The 23,438-nt window shown below is 38.5% G+C and overlaps 1 protein-coding gene across 1 annotated transcript in view; it reads right to left on the minus strand.

Moving 5' to 3' along the window:
• Positions 1–23,438, minus strand: part of AHI1 (Abelson helper integration site 1) — a 104,822-nt gene that overhangs the window by 55,172 nt on the left and 26,212 nt on the right. Inside the window, 7 exon segments of the mRNA XM_009319080.1 lie at positions 10,489–10,682; positions 12,725–12,865; positions 14,357–14,487; positions 17,571–17,689; positions 18,295–18,398; positions 19,812–20,041; positions 22,200–22,323. Coding sequence (XP_009317355.1) covers positions 10,489–10,682; positions 12,725–12,865; positions 14,357–14,487; positions 17,571–17,689; positions 18,295–18,398; positions 19,812–20,041; positions 22,200–22,323 — 1,043 coding nt within the window.

The raw sequence follows: 23,438 nt of genomic DNA on the forward strand, positions 1-23,438 counted from the left end.
CAGCAGGGAGAAGACAAACAGTGAGTAACTTTTCCTTAACACTGTACAAACATCTATGGCAAGAAAACTACGATGGTAAAACTGGAAATAAAATTTAAGGACCGATCAGTAAAAATCCACACACGTTAAAAATGATTAACACCATCTTATTTTACCCTCTGATAAAATTACGATGATGGATATAGTTTTATGCTAAAAAATGAATGCAATTCATTTCTTGTGTCTGACATACCTTTTATATAAAACATAAGCCACTGAGAAAAATATAATGCTGAAAAAGGTCAGTAGTGGAACAAAATCTTCTGTCGCAGCTGACTGCAGCTTATTATTGCTACTTTAGACCTCTATTCAAATAGTAACATCAGCAAATATTAAGCAAGAATTAAAGACAGGTATCCTGTGCTTACAGCACAGATGAAACACCATTGCTCTGCAAGTATTACTGCCCTCATACTCTAACTAGATTTATGCAGGTCACTTACTTCACAGAGTAAAAGGCTGAGAGCACACAGATTTAAATTCCATATTCACAGTAAAATTTGTAATGACTCCCTACGATAATAGGAAACTGTGTATCCAACAAAAGATGCACAATTCCTCATTAACTTTTACAATTAAAAGTATAAAGAAATAGTAGAGAAATAGTTTGAAATAGAAATTCCTTACATCTATCGCTAATGCTAAATAGAAGCTTCAAGAGAGGAAAAAGTCCTTAATATAACTAAATTACATATTCAGGGAATTCAGTAAACATTCCCATGACCAGATGTTTGAAAGTACAGTCTTACCATAAAGAGCCATTTCAGTCTCTTCATGCGCCATGTTAGCTATCACTCTTGTGGAGAATTTCAGAGTGCTGGTACCAGATCTTACTCTGGAGAAGTAAGATACTCAGGCTGCATTGCTGCCAAGCTGGAAGGCGCATTTATAATGCTCTACCTATTTCTAAGGTAACTACCCAGACAATGACCTTTACTTAATAGTAAAAGCAAGATATTTTACCTGTTTTCTTTTATTCACTGGGTAAGTGTGGGAAGACTAGCAATTACTGCAGAGTAACTAACTGCAGTAAATCCATACAGATCAGTATGAGGATAGAGTTTGTGAAACTACTCATGTCACATCTGTGCCAAAATTCCTTCATCTACAAAATACAGACAATAGTTTCCTTTTTTTACATCTATTTTGACTGTGTTATTTTAAAATTCACCTGATGTTTGCTAAAAATGAGGAATGCTTAGAAAAAAATTCTTACTAATCAAAGAATATTATAACGTAGGAAAATAGTACAGATTTTAAGGATCTGACCTGCTTTGTAAGATTTTCACAGAGGGGAAAAAAAACCAACCAACCAACAAACCACAGAAAAAAATAGCTATTTGTTCAGCTTTTTCTAACACAGGCAACATAATTAAAATTGGCAAATTTAATGAATTGACAAGGAAAATTCATTACAATTTCCAAAACCTGACTTTATAACAAACTATCTATTAAAGACTTACAAAGCAAAATTCTGGCAAAACTTTCATATGCCATTAAGTATTTTACCTATATAAAGCTTCTAGTAATACTTCAGCCATTTCATATCAACAATCACTTTATGCAATCACAATGATTCAACAGTATCTGCTTGGCAAATGGAAAAGGTTTATAGGAAAATTTTGTATCCAGTAAACGAAATGCACAGAGTTATAGGATTTCAGATCCAAAGTGGCTTATAAAACACATCCTTGTAAGTCTGCAGCTGGGAGTAGCTATGTTTAAAGTAATAATTGCAATGGAATTTCCTAGAGTAAGGAAAGCATTTCCTAGCATTCTGAAGAGGAATATTGGAAGAGGAATAGGAAAAAGTATACAGCACTATTCAAAAGCACCTATTTAATTTAAAAGCCCTCACTCCAGTGGAATGTATTGCACAGGTCATCAGAAAAATGATTGCCTACGTTACAGGATCATATTCTGCACTAATATGATAACTAATAAACTAAACCCCAAACCTGTCATGCAGTGGGCCACATGGATCTGACTTGAAATTGCTATAAAGCAAAATGGGAAGAAAAGTAACCTTAGTAAACATTTTAAAATTAAACTGAACTTTAATGGATCTTTAAAATTATTTACTGATCTGATGTAATGAAAAGAATATTAGTAACTCTTATGGAGAATTAGCACACAACCCACTCATAAATAACATGACAATGCCACACACTTATCAGTGTAACTTTTATATATATTGTATATATACTCCATAACGTAAGAATAATTATGCTGTGTTAGATCAAAGATCCATCCTCACGTTTTTCAACAGTAAACTGTAGCACATAAGGTGCGTAAGTTTAGAGCGATCTTTCTCCTGTGGGCCCTTCCACTTTCATCACGCAACAGTTTATGAACTTCTTGAGCATCAGCTGGCAGGAACAGCGGTTCATTGGGCCAATAGCTTTTGCTGAATCTCTCCTTTACGAATTTGCCCCAAATCTCTGTGAACCCATGTACGCTTCTGGCCTTCACAGCACTGTGTGTATGTAACTTCAGTGCATGCCCCCACTTTAGATGTGAGAAACAATTTTTTTTCCCATACTGTTCATGATTTCATATATTTCTGTCACAACTTTCCTCTCACTCATCTCTACCTGCAAAACCTGCAAAGCTGAGGAGCTATAGTCAATTTAATCTTGTTACATGCAAGCTCTTGAATAGCTCTCGGCATTTGTGTTACTCTTGCCTGAGCTTCTTCTCATTTTACTATATTCTTTTTCAGAAGGGGTGTCCAGAACTAATTACAGTGTTGAATATATGGGTTCATCCTGGATTTCTTAAGTAGAAACACACAGGCATCCTCCTCATATTCAGTTTAGAATGGATCTTACTTATGGTTTCCTAAAAACTATTCAGCTACAGTTTTGTTTTTAATAAGAAATAAAATTAAGTGCTTTTTTGCCCCCCCCCCAGTTATGGTATACACAGTATAAAAAAATTGGCTTTCTGTTCATTTGCAAGTTTTCTTTGGGAAAAACTTAAGAGAAACTTAAGACAATTCTGTGAACTTCCTCAGTGAAAAAGAGGCTTTAAAAATACTGCAAATTTCTTATACATATGACAGATAAGATTACATAATATCAGTACATCCTCTGACAGTTTGTAGATAAAAATTTTGTATTGCAGGCATGATCAAGCGAAAAAGCTACTTCAGCCTGCAGAGACATTGCAGCATTGCCTTGTACTTGGCCAAAAACATTCACAGAATTAGCAATGTTTTAACAAGAGTCCTCAGTACTTAATATATTACAACTCTCCGGTTTTACATCTTCAGTCAGAAGTTGTAGTAAGTGACTATAGAACTCTTCTCTTCCCAATCTGCGCTAAAACCCAGAAGCCAAGCATGGTATTTCAGAATCTACCAAAACCAAGATGACCTGGAGGACAGATTCTTACAAGACTGACAATGGTAGCATAAAAAATACACATCACTTTGGCATCCAGCTCTGTCTCTAGGTCTTTGTTGCAGAAAAAAGGACAAGTTTCCAGCTTCTTCCACTCGATGGCTTAGATACTATCAGTATCATGTTTATGTATTCACTAAAAAGGTTGCATGTTTTTTCTGAAAAGCAGTGGCTTTCAATTCCGTTCTGTTTTCACACAACAAGATATATTTTGCGTCTCAACTAAATTCTAAAAGGAGACCATCTGGAAGGACTACACAGTATAGTATTTGATGTATACTATACCAAAGCATCATATATAACCATACTTTATAGTCATACAACTTAATGATGAAAGTTCAGCACATTTGATGCAATCTGAGGTATAAGCTTCTGGATTCTCTCACAGTACCTACTCCCTTAATGAATTCTGGCATAGTAATAAATACAGTCAAAGGACAAAAAAAAGTCAAACAGTTGTAAGTAGTTCTGTATATAAGAAAGAATACTTTTACATTCTACTTGTCTAATATTGCACTTAAAACCCTCTGAGTATCAGAATTTTGGTAACCACTTTGATAATGTTTTAGTAACATTTTTCAGAAATACATCACAAAGTAAAGACTGGAAAAACCAAACGTACTTTTAATTAATTTAGAAGTATTCACATATTAAGAGACGAGGCAGCCAAGATATAATTGAGTCCAGGACTAGTACTATAGATGCTGTCCTTAAGCGCTACAAAGGTTTTCTTCTCCTTTAAGCATGAAAGTTTTGACATCTTAAGATCACAATTTCAGAGCTAGGATATTATACCTTTAAAAGAAGCCCTTCTCTCCATACCTACATAACATGTATCACCCCCTTGTTATGCGAAGTTATAAACAGGTATTTTCCTTGCTAGATGGAAGTGAAATTTTAAATACCTAAATAGTAACACTGAATGAAAAGCACTTATGAGTTCTTTCAATGACTAGAGATGGGTTAAGTGTTTTCCTATCAAAAACTTCTGTGAATAGAAACATACATTAGTATTAGTTCCTTGAGGCAGAGGTAAATAGCAATTGCTGCCAAGATTCACTATACTGTAATTTCTCCATGTGGTAAAAAGCCAATTTTGCACTCTGGTTTCATAGAGAAATTCATATTTACCTTTTGTAACAAAAGGTCCTAGCTTTTGTGAATTACTAAAGCTTTAGCCCAATATTCAACTCTTGGTTCTAATTACAGATTTTCTGGGCTAACAAGAATGGTAGTGTTGCAGAGGAGAAGAAAAGAAACTTCCTCTATCATTCATTAAGGTTCCTGTTTAGGTAGCAAAGAAGAAAAACAAAAAAAGAAAAAAACATTGGTTCTAAAAGGGACCTGGAAAGGAGCCACTGGTCACAATACAAAAAACCCAAGTTCATACAGGATAATAATATTCTGTTTCTATCTAGTTTAAACCAAATTTTAAGGTACTCGCACTATATTTTCAAATCATATATCTAAGTTGCAGACCTCCAACTTTGCACTTACAAGTTAATTTCATATCCCTTAGTTACTGCTAAGTTCACACACATTGAACCCAGAGACCCCTGTGTTGGCAGATCTGCTGTTCGGAGGTTCCAGCACCTTTGTCTCATAAAACACGACCCCAGGTGTGATCTCAGGCTAGGTTTACTGTCTACAAGGTATGCTGCCAACATGCTTGTCCCAACATGGTAATCCCTGAGTGTCTGTGACAAGGCACTGGCATGCAAACATGACCAAAAGACCAGTAAAAAGCCAACATAGCTTCCAGTTCCCTTTTATTTTCCTGTCAGACAAATACATACAAGATAACACCTGCTTTCTCATTTGGATTTTCATATTCCAACTCTATCACAGGGCAGCCTGCCACCCTACATGTGGCTTAATAAAGACTCCTTTCTCTGTTTTCACTTGTCTGTACCCAGATGCATTAGCACATTCTCACACATGCAGCTGAGTGGCAACTTTTATGAGGCCTACTTTGACAAACACTTCAGCAAAGCATTTATGTGAGTACGCATTCTAACAAGCCTTCCAGCAAAGCCTGCACTTACATACCTGCATAATTTTTCACATGAAAAAGGGAGTTGCGCACATGTAAATGCATATGTATCCAAAACTGTAATTCCTAATTACAAATTAGTAGAAATTTTAAGTTTTAGTGTTGATATATTATACTCTGGGGCTGTCCAGAATCTCTGATAATGCAGGCAGGCAATATTGCACCCACATGCAAGAAATGATCCTACCCCTGCTTGGAAAGGAGGTATCACTGTCCCCTGAGTCTCATGCTGGATCACTGAAAAGGTGAGTATCAAGAGTGCTTTCAATGAAAAGAAATCTCCTCCCAATATCTCAATGGTTCATAAAGCCCTGCAAGGAAGCGCTCTCAGTTTTTGTAATCATCACTGCTCTGTGACAGACATGAGACTGGATGTGGACTCTTTCAACCACCATCCTGTACTGTTCGCAAACCCACACGGTGAGAAGACTCAGATGACCTTTCTGACGTCTCCCATATATATGGTCCATGGGTAGAGAGTTTGCAGGATGCTGTCCAAAACCTTGATCATGACTCCGCTCACAGTGGACTTGCCCCAAACTGGTCACTGAGTAATGACAGTCTCTGGTTACAAAACTCCAGTAGCTGAAAGTTATTCTCTCAAACACACTTGTAGGCATACCTAGTTCACCTAGCTACATGGTTCCATGGAACCACTATATGGCTCTGCTAAAGCAGATTTGCGTCCCACAGCCCAGAATCCCTGGCTAATCAGAGACTAACCAGTCGCAATGATAAAAGACTCCCAGAAATTCATTATCCCTGTCTTCGTCCTCAGATGACAAGACATTCAGAACAGTAAAAATAATTTCTTCTGGAATGTCTTCCCAGACACAAGGTTACATGCTCCATTCTCTCCATATTGTGCCTCTCTCTGACTGATAAACAACTTGAAGGCACCAGGGCTCACTTGTAGATGAGCAGGAATAAAATAAGCAGAAAACAGAAACAAAGTTTTCTTCCTTATAGAATCATAGAATCATTAAGGTTGGAAAAGACCTCTAAGATCATCGAGTCCAACCGTCAACCCAACACCACCATGCCTACTAAACCATGGCCCTAAGCGCCTCATCTACACATCTTTTAAATACTTCCAGGGATGGTGACTCCACTGCTTCCCTGGGCAGCCTGGTCCAATGTTTAACCACTCTTTCAGTAAAGAAATTTTTCCTCACATCCAATCTAAACCTCCCCTGGTGCAACTTGAGGCCATTTCCTCTCGTCCTATCGCCAGTTACTTGGGAGAAGAGACCGACACCCACCTCGCTACAACCTCCTTTCAGGTAGTTGTAGAGAGCAATGAGGTCTCCCCTCAGCCTCCTTTTCTCTAGGCTAAACAACCCCAGCTCCCTCAGCCGCTCCTCATAAGGCTTGTTCTCCAGACCCCTCACCAGCCTCGTTTCCCTTCTCTGGACACGCTCCAGCACCTCAATGTCCTTCTTGTAGTGAGGGGCCCAAAACTGAACACCGTATTTAAGATGCGGCCTCACCAGTGCCCAGTACAGGGGCACTATCACTTCCCTGCTCCTGCTGGCCACACTAGTTCTGATACAGGCCAGGATGCCATTGGCCTTCTTGGCCGCCTGGGCACACTGCCGGCTCATGTTCAGCCGGCTGTCGACCAACACCCCCAGGTCCTTTTCCGCCAGGCAGCTTTCCAGCCACTCTTCCCCAAGCCTGTAGCGCTGCATGGGGTTGTTGTGGCCAAAGTGCAGGACCCGGCACTTGGCCTTGTTGAAGCTCATACAGTTGGCCTGGGCCCATCGATCCAGCCTGTCCAGGTCCCTCTGCAGAGCCTTCCTACCCTCGAGCAGATCAACACTGCCGCCCAACTTGGTGTCGTCTGCAAACTTACTGAGGGTGCACTCGATCCCCTCATCCAGATCATTGATAAAGATATTAAACAGAACTGGCCCCAATACTGAGCCCTGGGGAACACCGCTCGTGACCGGCCGCCAACTGGATTGAACTCCATTTACCACAACTCTCTGGGCCCGGCCGTCCAGCCAGTTTTTGACCCAGCGCAGAGTACACCTGTCTAAGCCGTGAGCCGCCAGCTTCTCTAGGAGAATGCTGTGGGAGACGGTGTCAAAGGCCTTACTGAAGTCCAGGTAGACCACATCCACAGCCTTTCCCTTGTCCACTAGGCGGGTCACCTGGTCATAGAAGGAGATCAGGTTGGTCAAGCAGGACCTGCCTTCCATAAACCCGTGCTGGCTGGGCCTGATGCCCTGGTTGTCCCGCACCTGCCTTGTGAGCGCCCTCAAGATGATCCGCTCCATGATCTTCCCCGGCACTGAGGTCAGGCTAACAGGCCTGTAGTTCCCCGGATCCTCCTTCCGGCCCTTCTTGTAGATGGGCGTCACATTGGCCAGCCTCCAGTCGTCCGGGACCCCCCCCATTAACCAGGACCGCTGATAAATGATGGAGAGCGGCTTGGCAGGCTCCTCCGCCAGCTCTCTCAGCACTCTTGGGTGTATCCCATCTGGCCCCATAGACTTGTGAGCGTCCAGGTGGTGTGGCAGGTCGTTAACTGCTTCCTCTTGGATTATGGGGGGTTCATCCTGCTCGCCGTCCCTGTTTTCCAGCTCAGGGGGCCGAGTACCCTGAGGATAACTGGTCTGCCTGTTAAAGACTGAGGCAAAGAAGGCATTAAGTACCTCAGCCTTTTCCTCATCCTCGGTGACAATGTTCCCCCCCGCATCCAATAAAGGATGGAGATTCTCCTTGGCTCTCTTCTTGTCATTAATGTATTTGTAAAACTTTTTTTTGTTGTCTCTAACGACAGCGGCCAGGTTGCGTTCTAGCTGGGCTTTTGCCTTTCTCATTTCCTCCCTGCACGACCTAACGAGATCCCTGTACTCTTCTTGAGTCGCCTGCCCCTTCTTCCACAAGTGATAAACTCTCCTTTTTTTCCTGAGTCCCAGCAAAAGCTCCCCGTTCAGCCAGGCCGGTCGTCTTCTCCGCCCGTTCTTCTTGCGGCGTACAGGGACAGCCTGCTCCTGCGCCTTTAAGACTTCCTTCTTGAAGATCGTCCAGCCTTCCTGGACCCCTTTGCCCTTCAGGACTGTCTCCCAAGGGACTCTCTCAACCAGCGTCCTGAACAGGCCAAAGTCCGCCCTCCGGAAGTCCATGGTAGCAATTTTGCTGCCTCCCCTCCTTACTTCACCGAGAATTGAGAATTCTACCATTTCATGGTCGCTAAGCCCAATACGGCCTCCGACCACCACATCTCCCACCAGTCCTTCTCTGTTTGTAAACAGCAGGTCGAGCGAGGCACCTCCCCTGGTAGGCTCACTTACCAGCTGTGTCAGGAAGTTGTCTTCCACACACTCCAGGAATGGAGACCCCATGTAATTGTAGAGGCAGCAGCAACATGCTACCATTATCCATGTGAGCTACAGTGTGGTATTTCATAAAGGGGTCCACTGGGAACTCACAGACCAGAAAGCAAAGGACTGTAGAATGGCTTTCTTCTGGATAGTTTCAAAGCACAGGCCTAATGGGGATGTCCAGGCCAGGGAACCAGAGTAGATGTAATCGAAAGCAAAACCCCTAAAGCATGATGAGAGTAGCTGCAGCATCCTCAGCAACAATGGCTTTCACCTACTCATCTGCTTCTTTTGTGCTTCACTACTTATTAATGCAGACAAAGCCTAAAACTACATTAAAAAAAAAAAAACAACCTATATGCACTCGAAAATACCTAAAAATGAAAAATAGTAAGGGCAAACCCAAATGCAGTTCTTGTCATTGCGAACAGTAGTTATAACTGCACAGCGCTATTCAGGGATATTCTGCATTCTTGTTGCATGCAAAATTATCTCAAGTTGGGGAATTTTACTTAATTAAGTTTATTACCAATTACAAAAGCTTTGATTACTGATTCAGGTATTGAGAAACAAGACAAATATTCAAACAAACACCCAAAGAAAACTCTTTTCCTCCCTCTTTCTTTGTCTCAACTTCGCTTCAGACACCTCTCTCTCCTCCTTCCTAGTCCCCTGTCTCCTTGTGTTTGCCATTATGTTACACTCAGTCCCTTTGGTAAGGTGATGGGTGATACAGGAGAGTGGGGTTAGCGCATAGTGGCTTGCTCTTTTTGCCTCTCCTTGTTTCTTACTCCTTTCAACTGCTTTGGTGTGGATCCTCCACTGGCCAAAATCCTCTCGGGGACTGTACCTGTCCAGCGTGGATTCCTCCATGGGTTGCAGTCCCTTCAGAGGTGTACCTCCTCCTGTGTTTGTGTGTTCTCAACACATCTCCTCCTGTCTTTCCCTTCATGCTTACTCCATTATCTCCCCCTGTATCTCCATTTGTGCATCATTTTGTGTCTCCTGCATCACCTCTGTGCCTCCTCACTGCCTTCCTCCTGTATCTCCACTTGTGCCTCCTGCCATGTTTTCCTTTGCGTTTCCTCCTCTGCCCTGGTGTCTCCTGTCCCTAGTAGCTACCGACCTTTCTTAAATATGTTTTCACAGAGGTGCCATATGCTCTTCTGTTTGGTTCCAATTTCAGTTGTGCAGTGGGTCTGATTTGTCCTTCGCAGAGCTGGCTGGAAACAGCTGTGCCCAGCACAGGGCAGTCCATGATCTCCTCCCACACAGGTCAGCCCTGCAGCCTCCCCGCTATGAAACCCCTGCCATTTATGCCACATACAATTCTAAAGGCGAATAAAGAAAAAGAGGAAAAAAAAAAGAGAATTTTCTAAAGCTCAGCCATAATGAGTAAATCATGTGAATGGCAATGGGCATTGACAGAAAACATCCCTTGTCATCAATACTTGATAAATAAAAATAACTTAGTTTTATGTGATTAATCTCTTCTAAAGAGCTACTTACAGGTGCATTAATATTAGCGAGAGATGTATTCATTTCTGAAGAACAGATCCCAAGACTACATATATATGTTTTGTTACATACATCAGTCCCAGAACATGAACTTTGGCTGAGAAGACTATATACTTCTGGAAATTAATTAAATTTGACTTACCATAACAGAATCCAGTTTTTGTTTTACCTTCTGCATTCTCATTGATGCTCTTGCAACACTGACAAACTGATCTGCTGGAGACATCACTGAACTTTTTTGTGTAGGAATTTCAGAAAAACTGCTAAAGAACTGTGGTGCAGCTGTTGTAAGTGATGAACTGAGATCTTTTACAAGTTCAGCTTCCTGTTGCGCAACTGTAGAAATAACCAATATTAATGTGTCAGGTGAAGCCTTACATTGCCATGGGAAAAAAAAAAAATTGAATGATCACTGTCATTTTGCCATCCATACCTTCAGTGAAACACCATCAGAATCTGTACTAGTAGTGCTATAGGGAAAACCTGAAAATGACATGAAATTTTCCTCACACTACCCCATTTCCCCCAACTCTTCCTGATCACAATGTCTCCTTTCTGTTATCTGTGTTCAGTAACCTCACACAGAACTGACATTTTTGTATTGCTTATAAACAATAGTGTTCTCCATGCAGAAATATTAGGGGGGAGGAAAAAGAGAAAGGAATGTTTTCAAATGCAAGAAAGTTATATAGCTTGCACTGAGTTCAAGTCAGCTAATTTACTAAGTACATTTCACATTACTTCCAGCCTAGTTCAAGTGAGCTTATTATACTTGAGTAAAATTTCAGAAGTTGCTAGACATGTATACAGGCATAGGAGGCATTCTTAGGAGGTAGCCTGCTCTAGAATAGGATACTTTTGATGGAAGTTGTGCTCACTGTCATTTAAACAAATTGTTTGACTTTTGCAATTTTTTGTAGTGTGGTCTCAAGCCAACAAAGGTTAAAAGAATTCTTCACGAAAGTTTTGTCCAGGATATTCATAAAACTGTTGGCGTATGTAAAACACATACTGTTTGGAGTCTTAAAAACTGTGTCAGTGACTAAAATTAGTATTACTATATGATTAACTCTTTCAACACTAAGGCAGTAAGACTATCTTCTGAAAGCAAGAGTGTGTGCTTTTAACCAAAAAAGGAACAAAAAGTTAGTAACAGACAATGTAGAAAAGACCACAACCTATGCAAAACCTTGCTGTCACCAGTGACTTAGTTAAGCACTCAGATGATACAAATAACTACCAGTGTGATATCTGTGTGATCTCTAAATATACACAGACACACATATATATTAAACTACCCTATTAGCTTTTTAAAGACTCACTGTCTGCTGAATAGTCAAAAAATTTTAAAGAAATCCTTCACCCGAAAAATTTTCCATTGCTCTCTAGAACGCAGGTATCTTACTGGGTTGAAGTTTAGCACTGAATATTCATTGTAAAGTCATTCCACTTTATTTTCCTGTAAAAGTCAACCAGTTCAACAAATAACCTAAACTGTGAGATTTGATATGAGTAATCTCATTAGTACATGTTACTTAAAAAGCAAATGTATAAAGACAGGATTAGCTTTATAAATCTATGTTCACTGCAAATACAATTCAAACAAAAATCTGTTACAGATATGCAAAATTTATTGCTTAATTTGTATTAACATTATCTACTGTTTAGATGCAACACGACATCTGAAACTATGTCCTTAACTGAAACAATGACACTGCTAAAGCTAACCACAGAAACACAATATCAGAAAAGCCTGCAAAAGACAGTCTGAATTTTATTTTCTATATCAAAAATTCAAAGCTAGCATTTATCACTATCTTCTCTTTAACATAACATGGGGAATAAATGTCTCTCTCACATAATGACACCACAGATGTAACACCTGTTTATTAAAACAATCTATACTCTCTCACATTAATTCGTTTCTATACAGCTCAACAACTTTATTTTGTAACATAGCCAGCACAAAATAATGAGATTTCTATTAAGCTATATATTAATTTTCAGAACGGTAGTATTTTAGGCTCCATAATCCACCTTGATACTGAAAAAGGGCTTTTAAATATTTATATGACACTGCCTATATATGATAAAGTGCTGTAAGAATCACACAGGATGACATACAGTAACACATTTAAACTTGAGGTTGGGAGGGACCTCTGGTGATTGGCTAGGCCAAAGCCCTGTTCAAAGCAGGGTCACCTAGAGCAGGTTGCTCTGGGTCATGTCCAGTTGGGTTTTGATATCTCCCAGGATAAAGATATGTATTATCATCAAATGACTATTTTCTTTTTACTTCAAAAGAAGTACAAATACTAGCAAATCACTTCTAAAAATAAAATACTTACAGGTGTGTATCAAGAAAATTTGTACTGTACCTTTATAATCATAAATGTATACAAGTATTGGCTGGTTTTGACCAAAGGCACAAAATGACACCATGTGTTCATGTGGATGAAAGGCAACATCACGAAGTGGAGATGTGAAGGAGAGTTCAGAATATATGGCCACCTGATCTCCTACAGAAGTGAAATACATCTATTAATACCATGGAAACATATTTGATATAGCAAAGTAACAGTTGGTTAAAGCTTGTATTACTACAGTGCAGCGACTGCCACTGTAAATAAATATTCTTCAGTCCATTTCCTTATTGAAAAGTAATATTTGGCATAAGACAAAAAATATTGTATGCTTTTAAGTTATTGAAAAAGTCAGAAAAGTTGGTGCTGTTGCAACAGCTGCAGGAAACCCCAGAGGATGCGTCAGGTTAGCTGAGTTCTCTTGTTCTGATAAGCAAGTTCTGGAAAGGTGGCGTTCCACAGTATTTGTTTGTGCTTGCATTTTGCCAGAGATAGCTATCTTAGTTGTCAGTATTATATAATACTGACAATAGGAGTGAACGTTGAGCACAAAATTATAAAAAAAAAAAATAAAATTAGCTCTTCAGCTGATGGCATTATGAATGCAAGTACAGTGTGTAAGCAAGAGTCAAAGCCCGGTAAAAACATACTACTAACAGAATTTCTCCCTCCTTTTACTTTTATTCTTTTTTTAAAAGTTTTCAGACAAATTATGTTGTGGCATAGATGTAAGCTAATATAGTTGGAAACGTAGAAAGAAATTCAAAACAGAACTGTTGGTTAGCTGCCAGTTTTAAAATATTTACTTTTTCCTTTTTAAAAATTATTTAGATCACAATTGGAGACAGAACGTAATGTCATCAAAACCAAAAAGTGTATTCTGCTACCTTCTACTGTTATTTTTGTCCCTTTTACTTCACTGTACAACGAAGATGACAAACTCTTTATCTTACACTTTGCTTAACACTTTTCCAGAAAGATTTTGGTAGCTATTTTGAAATTACTCGGTTTGGGAAATCATTCACAAAGAAACCTTATATTCCAAGGGCCAAAAACATTCAGAGTCTCCGATCACCCTCGGGAAACAAATGAAGTGGTTCTCAGCAACAGCCTAATTCCCAAATCCAAAAAACGCAACAGCAAGACTGATTGAACACTGGAACAGGCTGCCCAGGGAAGTGGTTGAGTCCCCATCCCTGGAAGTATTTAAAAGACGTGTAGATGAGGCACTTAGGGCCATGGTTTAGTGGCATGGTGGTGTTGGGTCGATGGTTGGACTCGATGATCTTAGAGGTCTTTTCCAACCTTAATGATTTTATGATTCTATGATTTGACTTAAAACATTATTGTGCATTTTGTTTTAAGACCCTCATCCACATGTGAAGAATTGCAGTATACAAAAAGCTGAGCTAAGGTGCTCCACTCCTGCTGGATATTACAAATGCTACCTCTGCCTATTAATTTCCTCTAGAGAATTAAATCTTACAGATTAGTAATAGCTATTTAAAAGGTGGAGCTAAGTCTTCAGGATTTAAGAACATCTTACTGAAGTTTTATTCCGTATCAAAAGCGTTTCAATAAAGCTTACAAAACCCTTTCCCCCCCAGTCTTGACAACCTGGCTTAAGACCATAAAATAATTAGTTACCTGTTTCTGGATTCCAAACATAAGCCTTTCCATCTTCACTTCCAGAAAATAGGAATGTACCACATGGTGTTAAGGTGCTGTGAATCTTTTCTCTGTAATTTGTGGCACCTATGTATTTCTTTGTAGCCAAGCTAAAGATAAAGAATAGTTTGCAGATGTAGCAGATACTTTCAGAATAGACAATCTAACTTTTTATGAGTCAGTCCCCCTCTCTATTCCTCAGAACAATCAATACACCTTGCATCCCAAATAGATATGCAAGCACCCACCTTTTGCAGAGTGCAGAGTTTACCCTTTCTTTTCCCTGGCTTTCATAAGGCACCTGAAATTATAGATGAAAGTGTACATCCTTGTCTTTCAGTAGAAAATTGAATTACTCAGATCTAGAGAATGGATATAGATGTAGTAATTTGCATTTTCTTGATCACGGGCTTTGCAAAAAATGGGGAAATTGGCACTATTACTCCAAGCTCTGCCAAAAAAATTTTCATTATGCTTCCTGAGCTTGATTACATCCCAGCAGTGCTTAAATTTATCCAGCAGCTCTCTCTAGCTCTTCAGACTAATAACTCCTTGGTTAGAAAACCAGCAGTAGAATCAACAAATTTCAGACATCAATGTTGATTTACTATTAACATTAATATTTTTAATATTGTTGTGCTACTTAGGTATCCTAATCTTTTTTCAGATTAAAACACCACTGATCAGCATAGTAATAATGACCTACTAATGAACCACTGTCTAACAGTTTGTAGGCATCCAGTAAAAGAGAATCTGCAAAAGGATTTAAAGAAGCATAAGCCAGCTTATAAGAGGCTATCTCAAACATGAGGTACAGCTTGGAAAGAGATATGAAAGTTCAAAATGGAGACTAATACAGCAGTAATACTATGATGCAGAATTTGAGGCAAGAAGAATGGCAATAGGCCACGACAGCTCTCAAAGACAGTAGACAATTTTTAAAATGTGTTACTGCAGAAACAACGGAGGTATGCTGGGAGAAGTGCAATGCAGTTAATGTGACAGGAAGATTCTTTTTAACAATATTCTGAATAAATATACCTTAGATCCAATTCTATTTCGCAAGCAAGAGAAAAGGATGCTTTAATGATCACAGTGCAAGACTGTATTAGCCCAAATAAGAGTTTTAACTGTGTGAATAAGATAGTATCTCTGAGATGTCATGTAGAAGAGCCCTGCAAGATGTAAAACTAACCTGCATATGAAACCCTAAGGAGAGGTCTGAACCAAAACCAAATCCCTGATCACATACCTGAGTGACAGGACAACAGCATTATCCAAAAAGATCAAAAAAGCAAGTTGAAAGAGGAAAGTTAAGAACAACTAGCTGTCAATCAAAGTGAATTGTGTTGATCTGTGACCTCCACCCCCTCTTTTCTCATGCAGGGAACGAACAGTTAATGCTGACGTGTAAAATTATCACTGCTGGGTATCTGACCCTGTGGTTTATTGATAGACTTAAGCCAATGTAACTGTGGGCTGCGGTCAAAGCAGCAGTCCTGCTGCTGTCCTCTCCACCCTTATTTTCCCAGGCTCTCCCTCATTTCTCTTCTAGTGTTTGGGCAGCTATCAGATGAGTTACATCAGATAGTTGATTAAAATGAAAATTAATCATTTGTATTTGTAGGCTGACTTTTAGTCGGATCAGTTCACTGATCTGACTTACCCTGCATCAAAAGACATCTAGAGCTGATAAAATGGAAATGCTACGAATACATGGCCAAAGTTGTGGGAGATAGGAGGAGATGATGTGTCCTATGGATAAACTGGCTTAATAATTGTGAAATTGCTGACCTTATTAACCCTTTCTTAGAGATTAATACGCATGTCCATTTTTCTCTCTCAAACTAAAACTCTCTGCACTTTTTAGGAATGGTAGTGATAGACAAACACTATCTGCTTCGAAAACTACAGGTTCCCTCTGTTCATCCACCCATTTCATGCTTCGATTGAGAGGACAGTTTAGCTTTCTAGCATGGTCATTATAATTTATCATTTACAGTAAAGGATGAAGAGTGTACTATAAGACTGGAAAGTCTTCAGCTAGTTCAAACATCCAACACAATATATAATTTAAGAGTGAGATTTCCTGAGAGAGTATATATATGTACAAAAGTATGTTCTAAAAGAATGTAGTTTCTCATGCTATGAGAGCGTAAAGAGGTATTTCCACCAGGTAATTTCATGTAGAACACCAGGGACCTTTGATTTTCTGCATGGTGAGGCAAGGAAGGGAACCCATGAAATTAAGGATGAATCATTTAGAAATAGCGTTCATATCTTTTAATGTGATTTTCCAGAAGAGAATGTTCAGATGCATCTTATCAATGTGTGTAACTGACAGGAGTAAGACTCAGAATTCTCAGTTTCACCCAGTAAAAGGACAAAAGGGAATGGACACAAATTGAAATATAGGAAATTCCATTTAAAATGAAGAAAAAAAACTTCTTTTACTTTGAGGGTGAATGAACACTAGAACATGTTGCTCACAGAAGTTGTAGACTCTTCATCCTTCGAGATATTCAAAACCCAACTGGACAAAGCCCTGAGTAACATGCTCTCATGCACTGATTATTAGGGTTGGACTGGACACTCTCCAACCTCAACGACTCAAGTGATTCTGTGATCCCCTTGTTTTTTATTGTAGTTTATTATTAAAGAATCATGTTCGCAACTATTAAAAATGAGAAAATCATCAAAAAATAAGTTAAAAATATCTCACCACCTGCTTAATATACCATAATAAGTACATCACTGCATATTTCGGTATTTATGATGACAATCTTCATTCCATTTTATCATCAAAATACTCTTCCCAGAGTCCTAACAATGAGAAACTAATGCATAAATATATGTTACAATTTTAAAGTTCTTTTCATGCCCAGATTGTATTTTAAAAAGTTAATTCAATCTTTGGGAGACTAGTGTCTTCTCCTTCATGCCACCTTAAGCTCCCAAGTAATCTAGTAATTTTTGGATATTCTATTCTAAAAGACTTACCCAATATCACATAAAAGGTCTGTAATACAGCAGTGTTTTGAAACCACTTCCTAACCCTAACATTGCTATCCCTGATTATTAGGACATCTTTCTTCTCCACAACTATACCTTTAATAGTTTTATGGCACTTTATTTCCCCAAGAAATTTTAAAACAAAAAGGAAATACGCACTTGTCACCAAAAATCTACTTACATTCTGAGATCCATAATTCTCAGGGTACTGTCTTTGGTATGGATTAATAAACGCCTTCCATTTGGATGCACCTCCAAATGATTTATTGGTGTTCCTTTAATATCATTTTCTTTTATTTCCTACAGAAAGAAGGAAAACAAAGTAAAAAAAAAAAAAACTTTTTGTTTTAAAACTCATGTTTTCACACATTATTATTCATTTTTCTGTTGCGTTACTCTTTTTCTGCCCACTTCATTCTATTCGGTTAAGGAAAAAGTTTGTTCCTATATTAAGGCATTACATCCAAGGCAATCAACTTTTCACAACCACAAGGCAGATTCTACTGTGACTCTGAACTTCTGAAACACAGTTGATGACAGAAATGCTGACTGAACATTAGGCCTCTAAGGTATGAACAAAGGTGATCTGTAAAGCCTGTGGTCTATTTTATTGTTGTTTCTAGAAAACCTCATGCATTAGCATTTATCTGTTAATAGAATGCTATTAAACCTCAAGCATTTTCATGTTTTATATACAAAAAACTGAAGTTGCAAAACAAATCAAAAATTTTAAGTCAGTGAATCACAGCATGTTCGAGCAGATCTTTCGCACCGTTATTTAAAGAAAAAACACCTTTTCAGTTAAACAAAAATTACTGTGTGAAAAAATTTTAATTCAAATCAAATTACTAGATTTGAAACAGTTTACATAAAAATTACAATGCTAGTTTAAGAAATCTGCATACCTTATTAATCCTCCATTGTTGAAACAGGTGTTGAGAACTTCCTTTGACAGATGTATCCCAAACTATTATCAGTCCTGAACTATCTCCTGAGAACATGTGGAGCCCTGTGAAATAATAATGTCTTATAAGTAGAAGAATACCACACAAAAGAACAAATACAGAAAAGGATGTATAAACAACTTTTTTCTATTATTTTTGTGAATAGGTGAACACCAATTGTTTCCTCTCTTTTGCTATCATATACTCATTGCAAATACATTTTGCTCATACTGCATGACATATGATACCATAAATTTGGATTCAGCACGTAAGTCAGATACTGGAGTGCTGAATATTCTTTTAATTTTTTTCATTTTTACTCATATGGTAGAACCAGCAAAAAATGAGCATTTATAGCTCAATGAGCTTCACACGATAGCCTAACGCTTACCTATACATTCACTGAGAGCATCTTGAACAAGAACAAATACTGTTTTCTAACAGTTGTTCTTAAATTAAGCACAAATACTTATAAAAATGCAACTCTTTCCTCTTCTTGGTACCTACTCCAGTGAATACCCCCAAAAATGAACCACCTAATTACTAATGATGTCACTAATACCAGAAAAAGTCAAACACTTCCAAGTATCTTATTCATTCATCCATCTTCAACTCTTCCCACCCTCCACTAGTACATGTCAGTACATCTCTCTCACTCACTTTCAGCTGTTAATCTACCAGTTAACATTATTCACAATGGTCAAATCTCTGTCCTTTTCTCTCAGTTTTTCACATTCTCTGTCAAAGTTGAAAAGTTCATCACCTTCCCACTTCTTCAGTCTAGCATTAAAATTCTCACAATCTAACTACTGCTACCTCATTTTCTTTATTTTTGTATTGAGTTGATAACTTTGAATGACAATATGGTGGAGCTGTCTTTGCTACTGTTCTGATCATGCAATCTCCTGTTCTGAAGTTCTGTTCTAAGAGTTCTCTAGTAGCTGGTTTCAGATTTCCTGCTTCTGTGTTTAAGTTAGTATATAATTCTTCTACCTACTTCTTTAGCTAAACCTGCCTTTTCTCCAACTCATCTCTCTGCACTAACTGCTAGGCTTTTCACCTGCATCCTCATCCATTTGTTTCCTCTGAACAGTAGCATCTGTGCTTTATGTTCTGCTAATTTTTGCTGCAATATGTACAAAACATTAGCTAACTAACAATAGCTAGTTATAGGGACAATGAAAACTAAATTATGACCAAAACTTGTCCAGTCATCATTGCCTGATTACTACACATTTGTTTGCCTGTCCTTTCTACTCTTATCTTTTCTGATTACTCTCAATTTATATCAGGGACTATGTGTCCCTTTGTGTTCATCCAAGTAAGGCATCACACTAACGTATTAATTGCAAAGACAGCTAAAACTATTCTATTCTATTATAGCATTTCACATTGCCTCTGTGAAATAAAGCAAATTAGTAACACTCAAGTTGATCTTCAACTGAAGACTATTTGAAAAAGTAATACTAAGTACATACCTTCTGCATCAAAACAAAGTGTGTTGATGAAACTTTTGTGACCATCAAGCTCCTGTAGCAGTTGCCCATGGACTTCTTTCACATTTGCATTCCAGATTCTAATCACTGAGTCGTAACATCCTGTCACAACCAACCAGTCAGCCATTGGGTGGTACTTTGCAGTGTAAACAAATGAAGGATGAGGGAAAACTCTCACTGCAGATGCCGCCTGCATTTCTATTTTCCACATTCTAAAAGGAAAGGATGTTAGGATATCTACTGTATAAAGCAATCACATACACAGGTATAACTGATGCTGTATTTTGTGCTAGTGGTTCTAGAAGCAAATGCTTGCAAACACTTAACACCACCTGTTTATCCTACCAATTTGTTCCACCTATATTTAATCCTTTAATATGGTACTTTCTAACAAGAATTAAAATACATTTACTACTTTCCATAGTACTCTGTCTTCAAAATAAATTCATGACTACTTACTCATTTAATGGATATTTTGCACATTTTAAAATACATATAAAGAATTCAATGGAATGGATCAGTTTCTTTCTTTCAGGAGTTATAAACAAATTACTAAGACCTTGTGGTGTATCACTCATTTAAAAAAAAAAATAGTTTTCTTCACATAAATTCAGTTCTTACTATTCATCTATTTCCTATCCTTCACCACCCATAGCTGTAAGATCAGATTTTTCTTAGGAAGTGTCTTTTATTTGATGCTATACATTTTATTATTGAGCCTTCCCCAAAGATGACTCAAAGAATGGAATGGTACCTGGATCATGAAATACAGCTGGGCAGCACATTTCAGAGAGCACTCAGTTACAATATGGAATTTAATTGTTTGAGTGCCACCCTTCCAGGTAGGGTGACTACTTCTGGTGGCTACTGAAGAATTCTAAGCTTACTCTGAGGTGAGTTCATTACAAAATTGCAATCCCTTAGAGTATAGCAATTAACTTGCAACTTAATGTGCAAACGTCACAAGGAGTCTACCTATCTTTCAGAATGGTTTTGCTCTAACAACATAAAAGTTAATTTATTGCTCACAAATAACGTGGGACTAAACCTTGAGAAGGCTCAAGGGTAACATACAAAACACTATATAAAGAAGGATTCACATAAGTTCTCAAATTTCCCTTCAAGTTGCCTTAGAACTCTGTCCAAGAAATGATCCAGGTAATAAACTGATAATGACGTTAAAGCAATGGGGTGCCTTTTGGTCCTCATCCTTCAATTCTACCATGTTTCAATGGCAAAATGCTCCCAATATGAAAGGGCAAAAGGAGAAACTCCTTGCCTGAACTGAGACTTTTTAAGGAGCTTAAGGCAACAGACAATAGATACAGGAACTAACAACTCATACACTGACTATGCATAGTACACAGAGAAGGAGGCAGACCACTACAGTTTCAACTTGCTGCCACAAATTCAAGAATTGAGGAACAGCTGGGCCTTCTTATAGGTAACATAAATGACTGAAATTGATATTTACTTCAATATAAGGAATTATTATTTAATCTGCTTCCAAATAAAAAATAAAAACATGGGCTAAGCTCTCAAAATATTTTTATTCCTACACACAAGCAGCAAAAAAAAGCAAAACAGTTCCACACATACAATATATCATTTAACAATTCTTCTGGCATTTTAATTATGCAACTGCCTGTAGCATTACTGAGTTGCATAACAGAAACAAGAGATAGGGATCTGAAGACCTAAAAAAAAAAAAAGCCCTATGAAAACCTATGAAGTTGCTCGTAATAAAACTATGCAGTGTCACAGCCATAGTTTTATGATTTTCTACAGTTTTGAGGGTTTTGTTTTTAAACCTTGAAGAGATTAGTATTTTAAAGTTAACACTGCCTTGAAGTATACTTTTAAATTGTAGAGGAAAATGTGTACATATTCAGTCTCAGAAATAATACTGTCAAATTACATTTACAGCAATTTAAGTTTAATTATTTAACTATGTGTCAAAAAACCCAAACATATATATGTACAGTGTGGCCAGTTTATACACGTAACTTGAATCTTAAATTTCAATTTCCTGCCTCATGTTCAAGTTTGCAAACTTAATACTGCATTCATAATATGGCAATTTCTCCAAGGACAGAATATTCCAACTGTCTCAGTGACTTCTGGAAACATAAAGGCTTTTGGGTTTTTTTGCTGCACTGTAGATTTAGACACTACAGTTTTTGGAAAAGCTTTGGTCTCAAATACATATACATTAGAAACTAATATAGTAAATACAGCATAAGTGATTAACTCCATTATAATTTTTATAATATTATAGAGTAAGTCACACTGCAATCAAATCTTTAATTAAAACATTACTTTCTTTTGTGCTTCTGACGCTATCTGCCAGAACATCTTCATCATACTGACCTGACAGTGCCATCAGAGGATGCAGTAAGAAGGTATTGATTGTCTTTTGACCAACAAAGATCATACACTATGTTAAGGTGACCATAAAATTCTCTCAGGAACTGTCCAGAAGGGATTTCATACACTAGTGAAGTTTAAACAGAAAAGTAAAAATTTTGTAAGTATTTACAATCAATTGTATGTAATTATTAGTGCAAAGTTTAGTCTAACCTTGGGCTGAGTTTCTGCTAGCATAAGTCAACTCATTTTCTTTATCTTCTCATTTTCAGAGAACAAGATCAAATAGTTGCTACATATGCATGGACAGCAAGCATATACTTCCATCTAGTGGTTCACGGATGTCACAAATGCCTTAACCCTTAAGAAACAGCCTACTTGCTTTAAAATATTAGAACCAGATTAGGATTATAGTGGTTTGTTTTTTTTTTTTCATTTTGACAGCTACCGGACCAATTTTTGACATAGATTAACATAGAGATAATTTTCTGGGGCTGTGTAATAAAGAAATCTAGACTTAACTGTTCCTTGCATTTAAACATTTACTTTATGTACACTTAAAATACCGTTCTCTCTAATCTCAAAATTCTTATGCAGGGCTTACGAACTATGCACTTCAGACTACTGTGAAGAAGCAGCCCCAAGTTTGAGTAATAAGGAGTATTTGTAGTTCCAACTGAACTGGACCACGGAAGGAGGAAGATAGATTGGTGGAGCCGCGCCCTACCATCCCTGAGGCAAAGGCAGCAGATGGAGGCTCCACGAGAAGCAGAGGATCCCCTGCCTTCTTGCCACCAGGTAGAAAGAGGGGACCTAAGCGACAGCGGGAATGGAAACAGGTCCCTGCTCGGGGTGCCAGGCAAACCCCCGCCCGGCCTCCCTCACCTTCCCGGTTGCCCTCACAGAACAGATATGGGGCCCTGGAAGTTGAGGGCCAGGGAAATGAGGATGTAGATGAAGGCCCAGCCAGGAGGTTGCCTAGGGTGAGGCAGTCAGCCCCACGCATTATGACGGCCTCTGCTAACTAAAAAAGGAGGGTAATTGTTGTAGGCGATTCCCTTCTGAGGGGAACAGAGGGCCCTATATGCCGACCGGACCCATCCCACAGGGAAGTCTGCTGCCTCCCTGGGGCCCGGGTCAGAGACATTGCTAGGAAGCTCCCTAGTCTGGTACGGTCTACCAACTACTACCTGCTGTTGGTTATACAGGCTGGCAGCGATGAGGTGGCAGAGAGAAGTCCTG

This window comes from Pygoscelis adeliae, unplaced genomic scaffold, assembly GCF_000699105.1.
Source record: "Pygoscelis adeliae isolate BGI_AS28 unplaced genomic scaffold, ASM69910v1 Scaffold172, whole genome shotgun sequence".
Lineage (NCBI taxonomy): Eukaryota > Metazoa > Chordata > Aves > Sphenisciformes > Spheniscidae > Pygoscelis > Pygoscelis adeliae.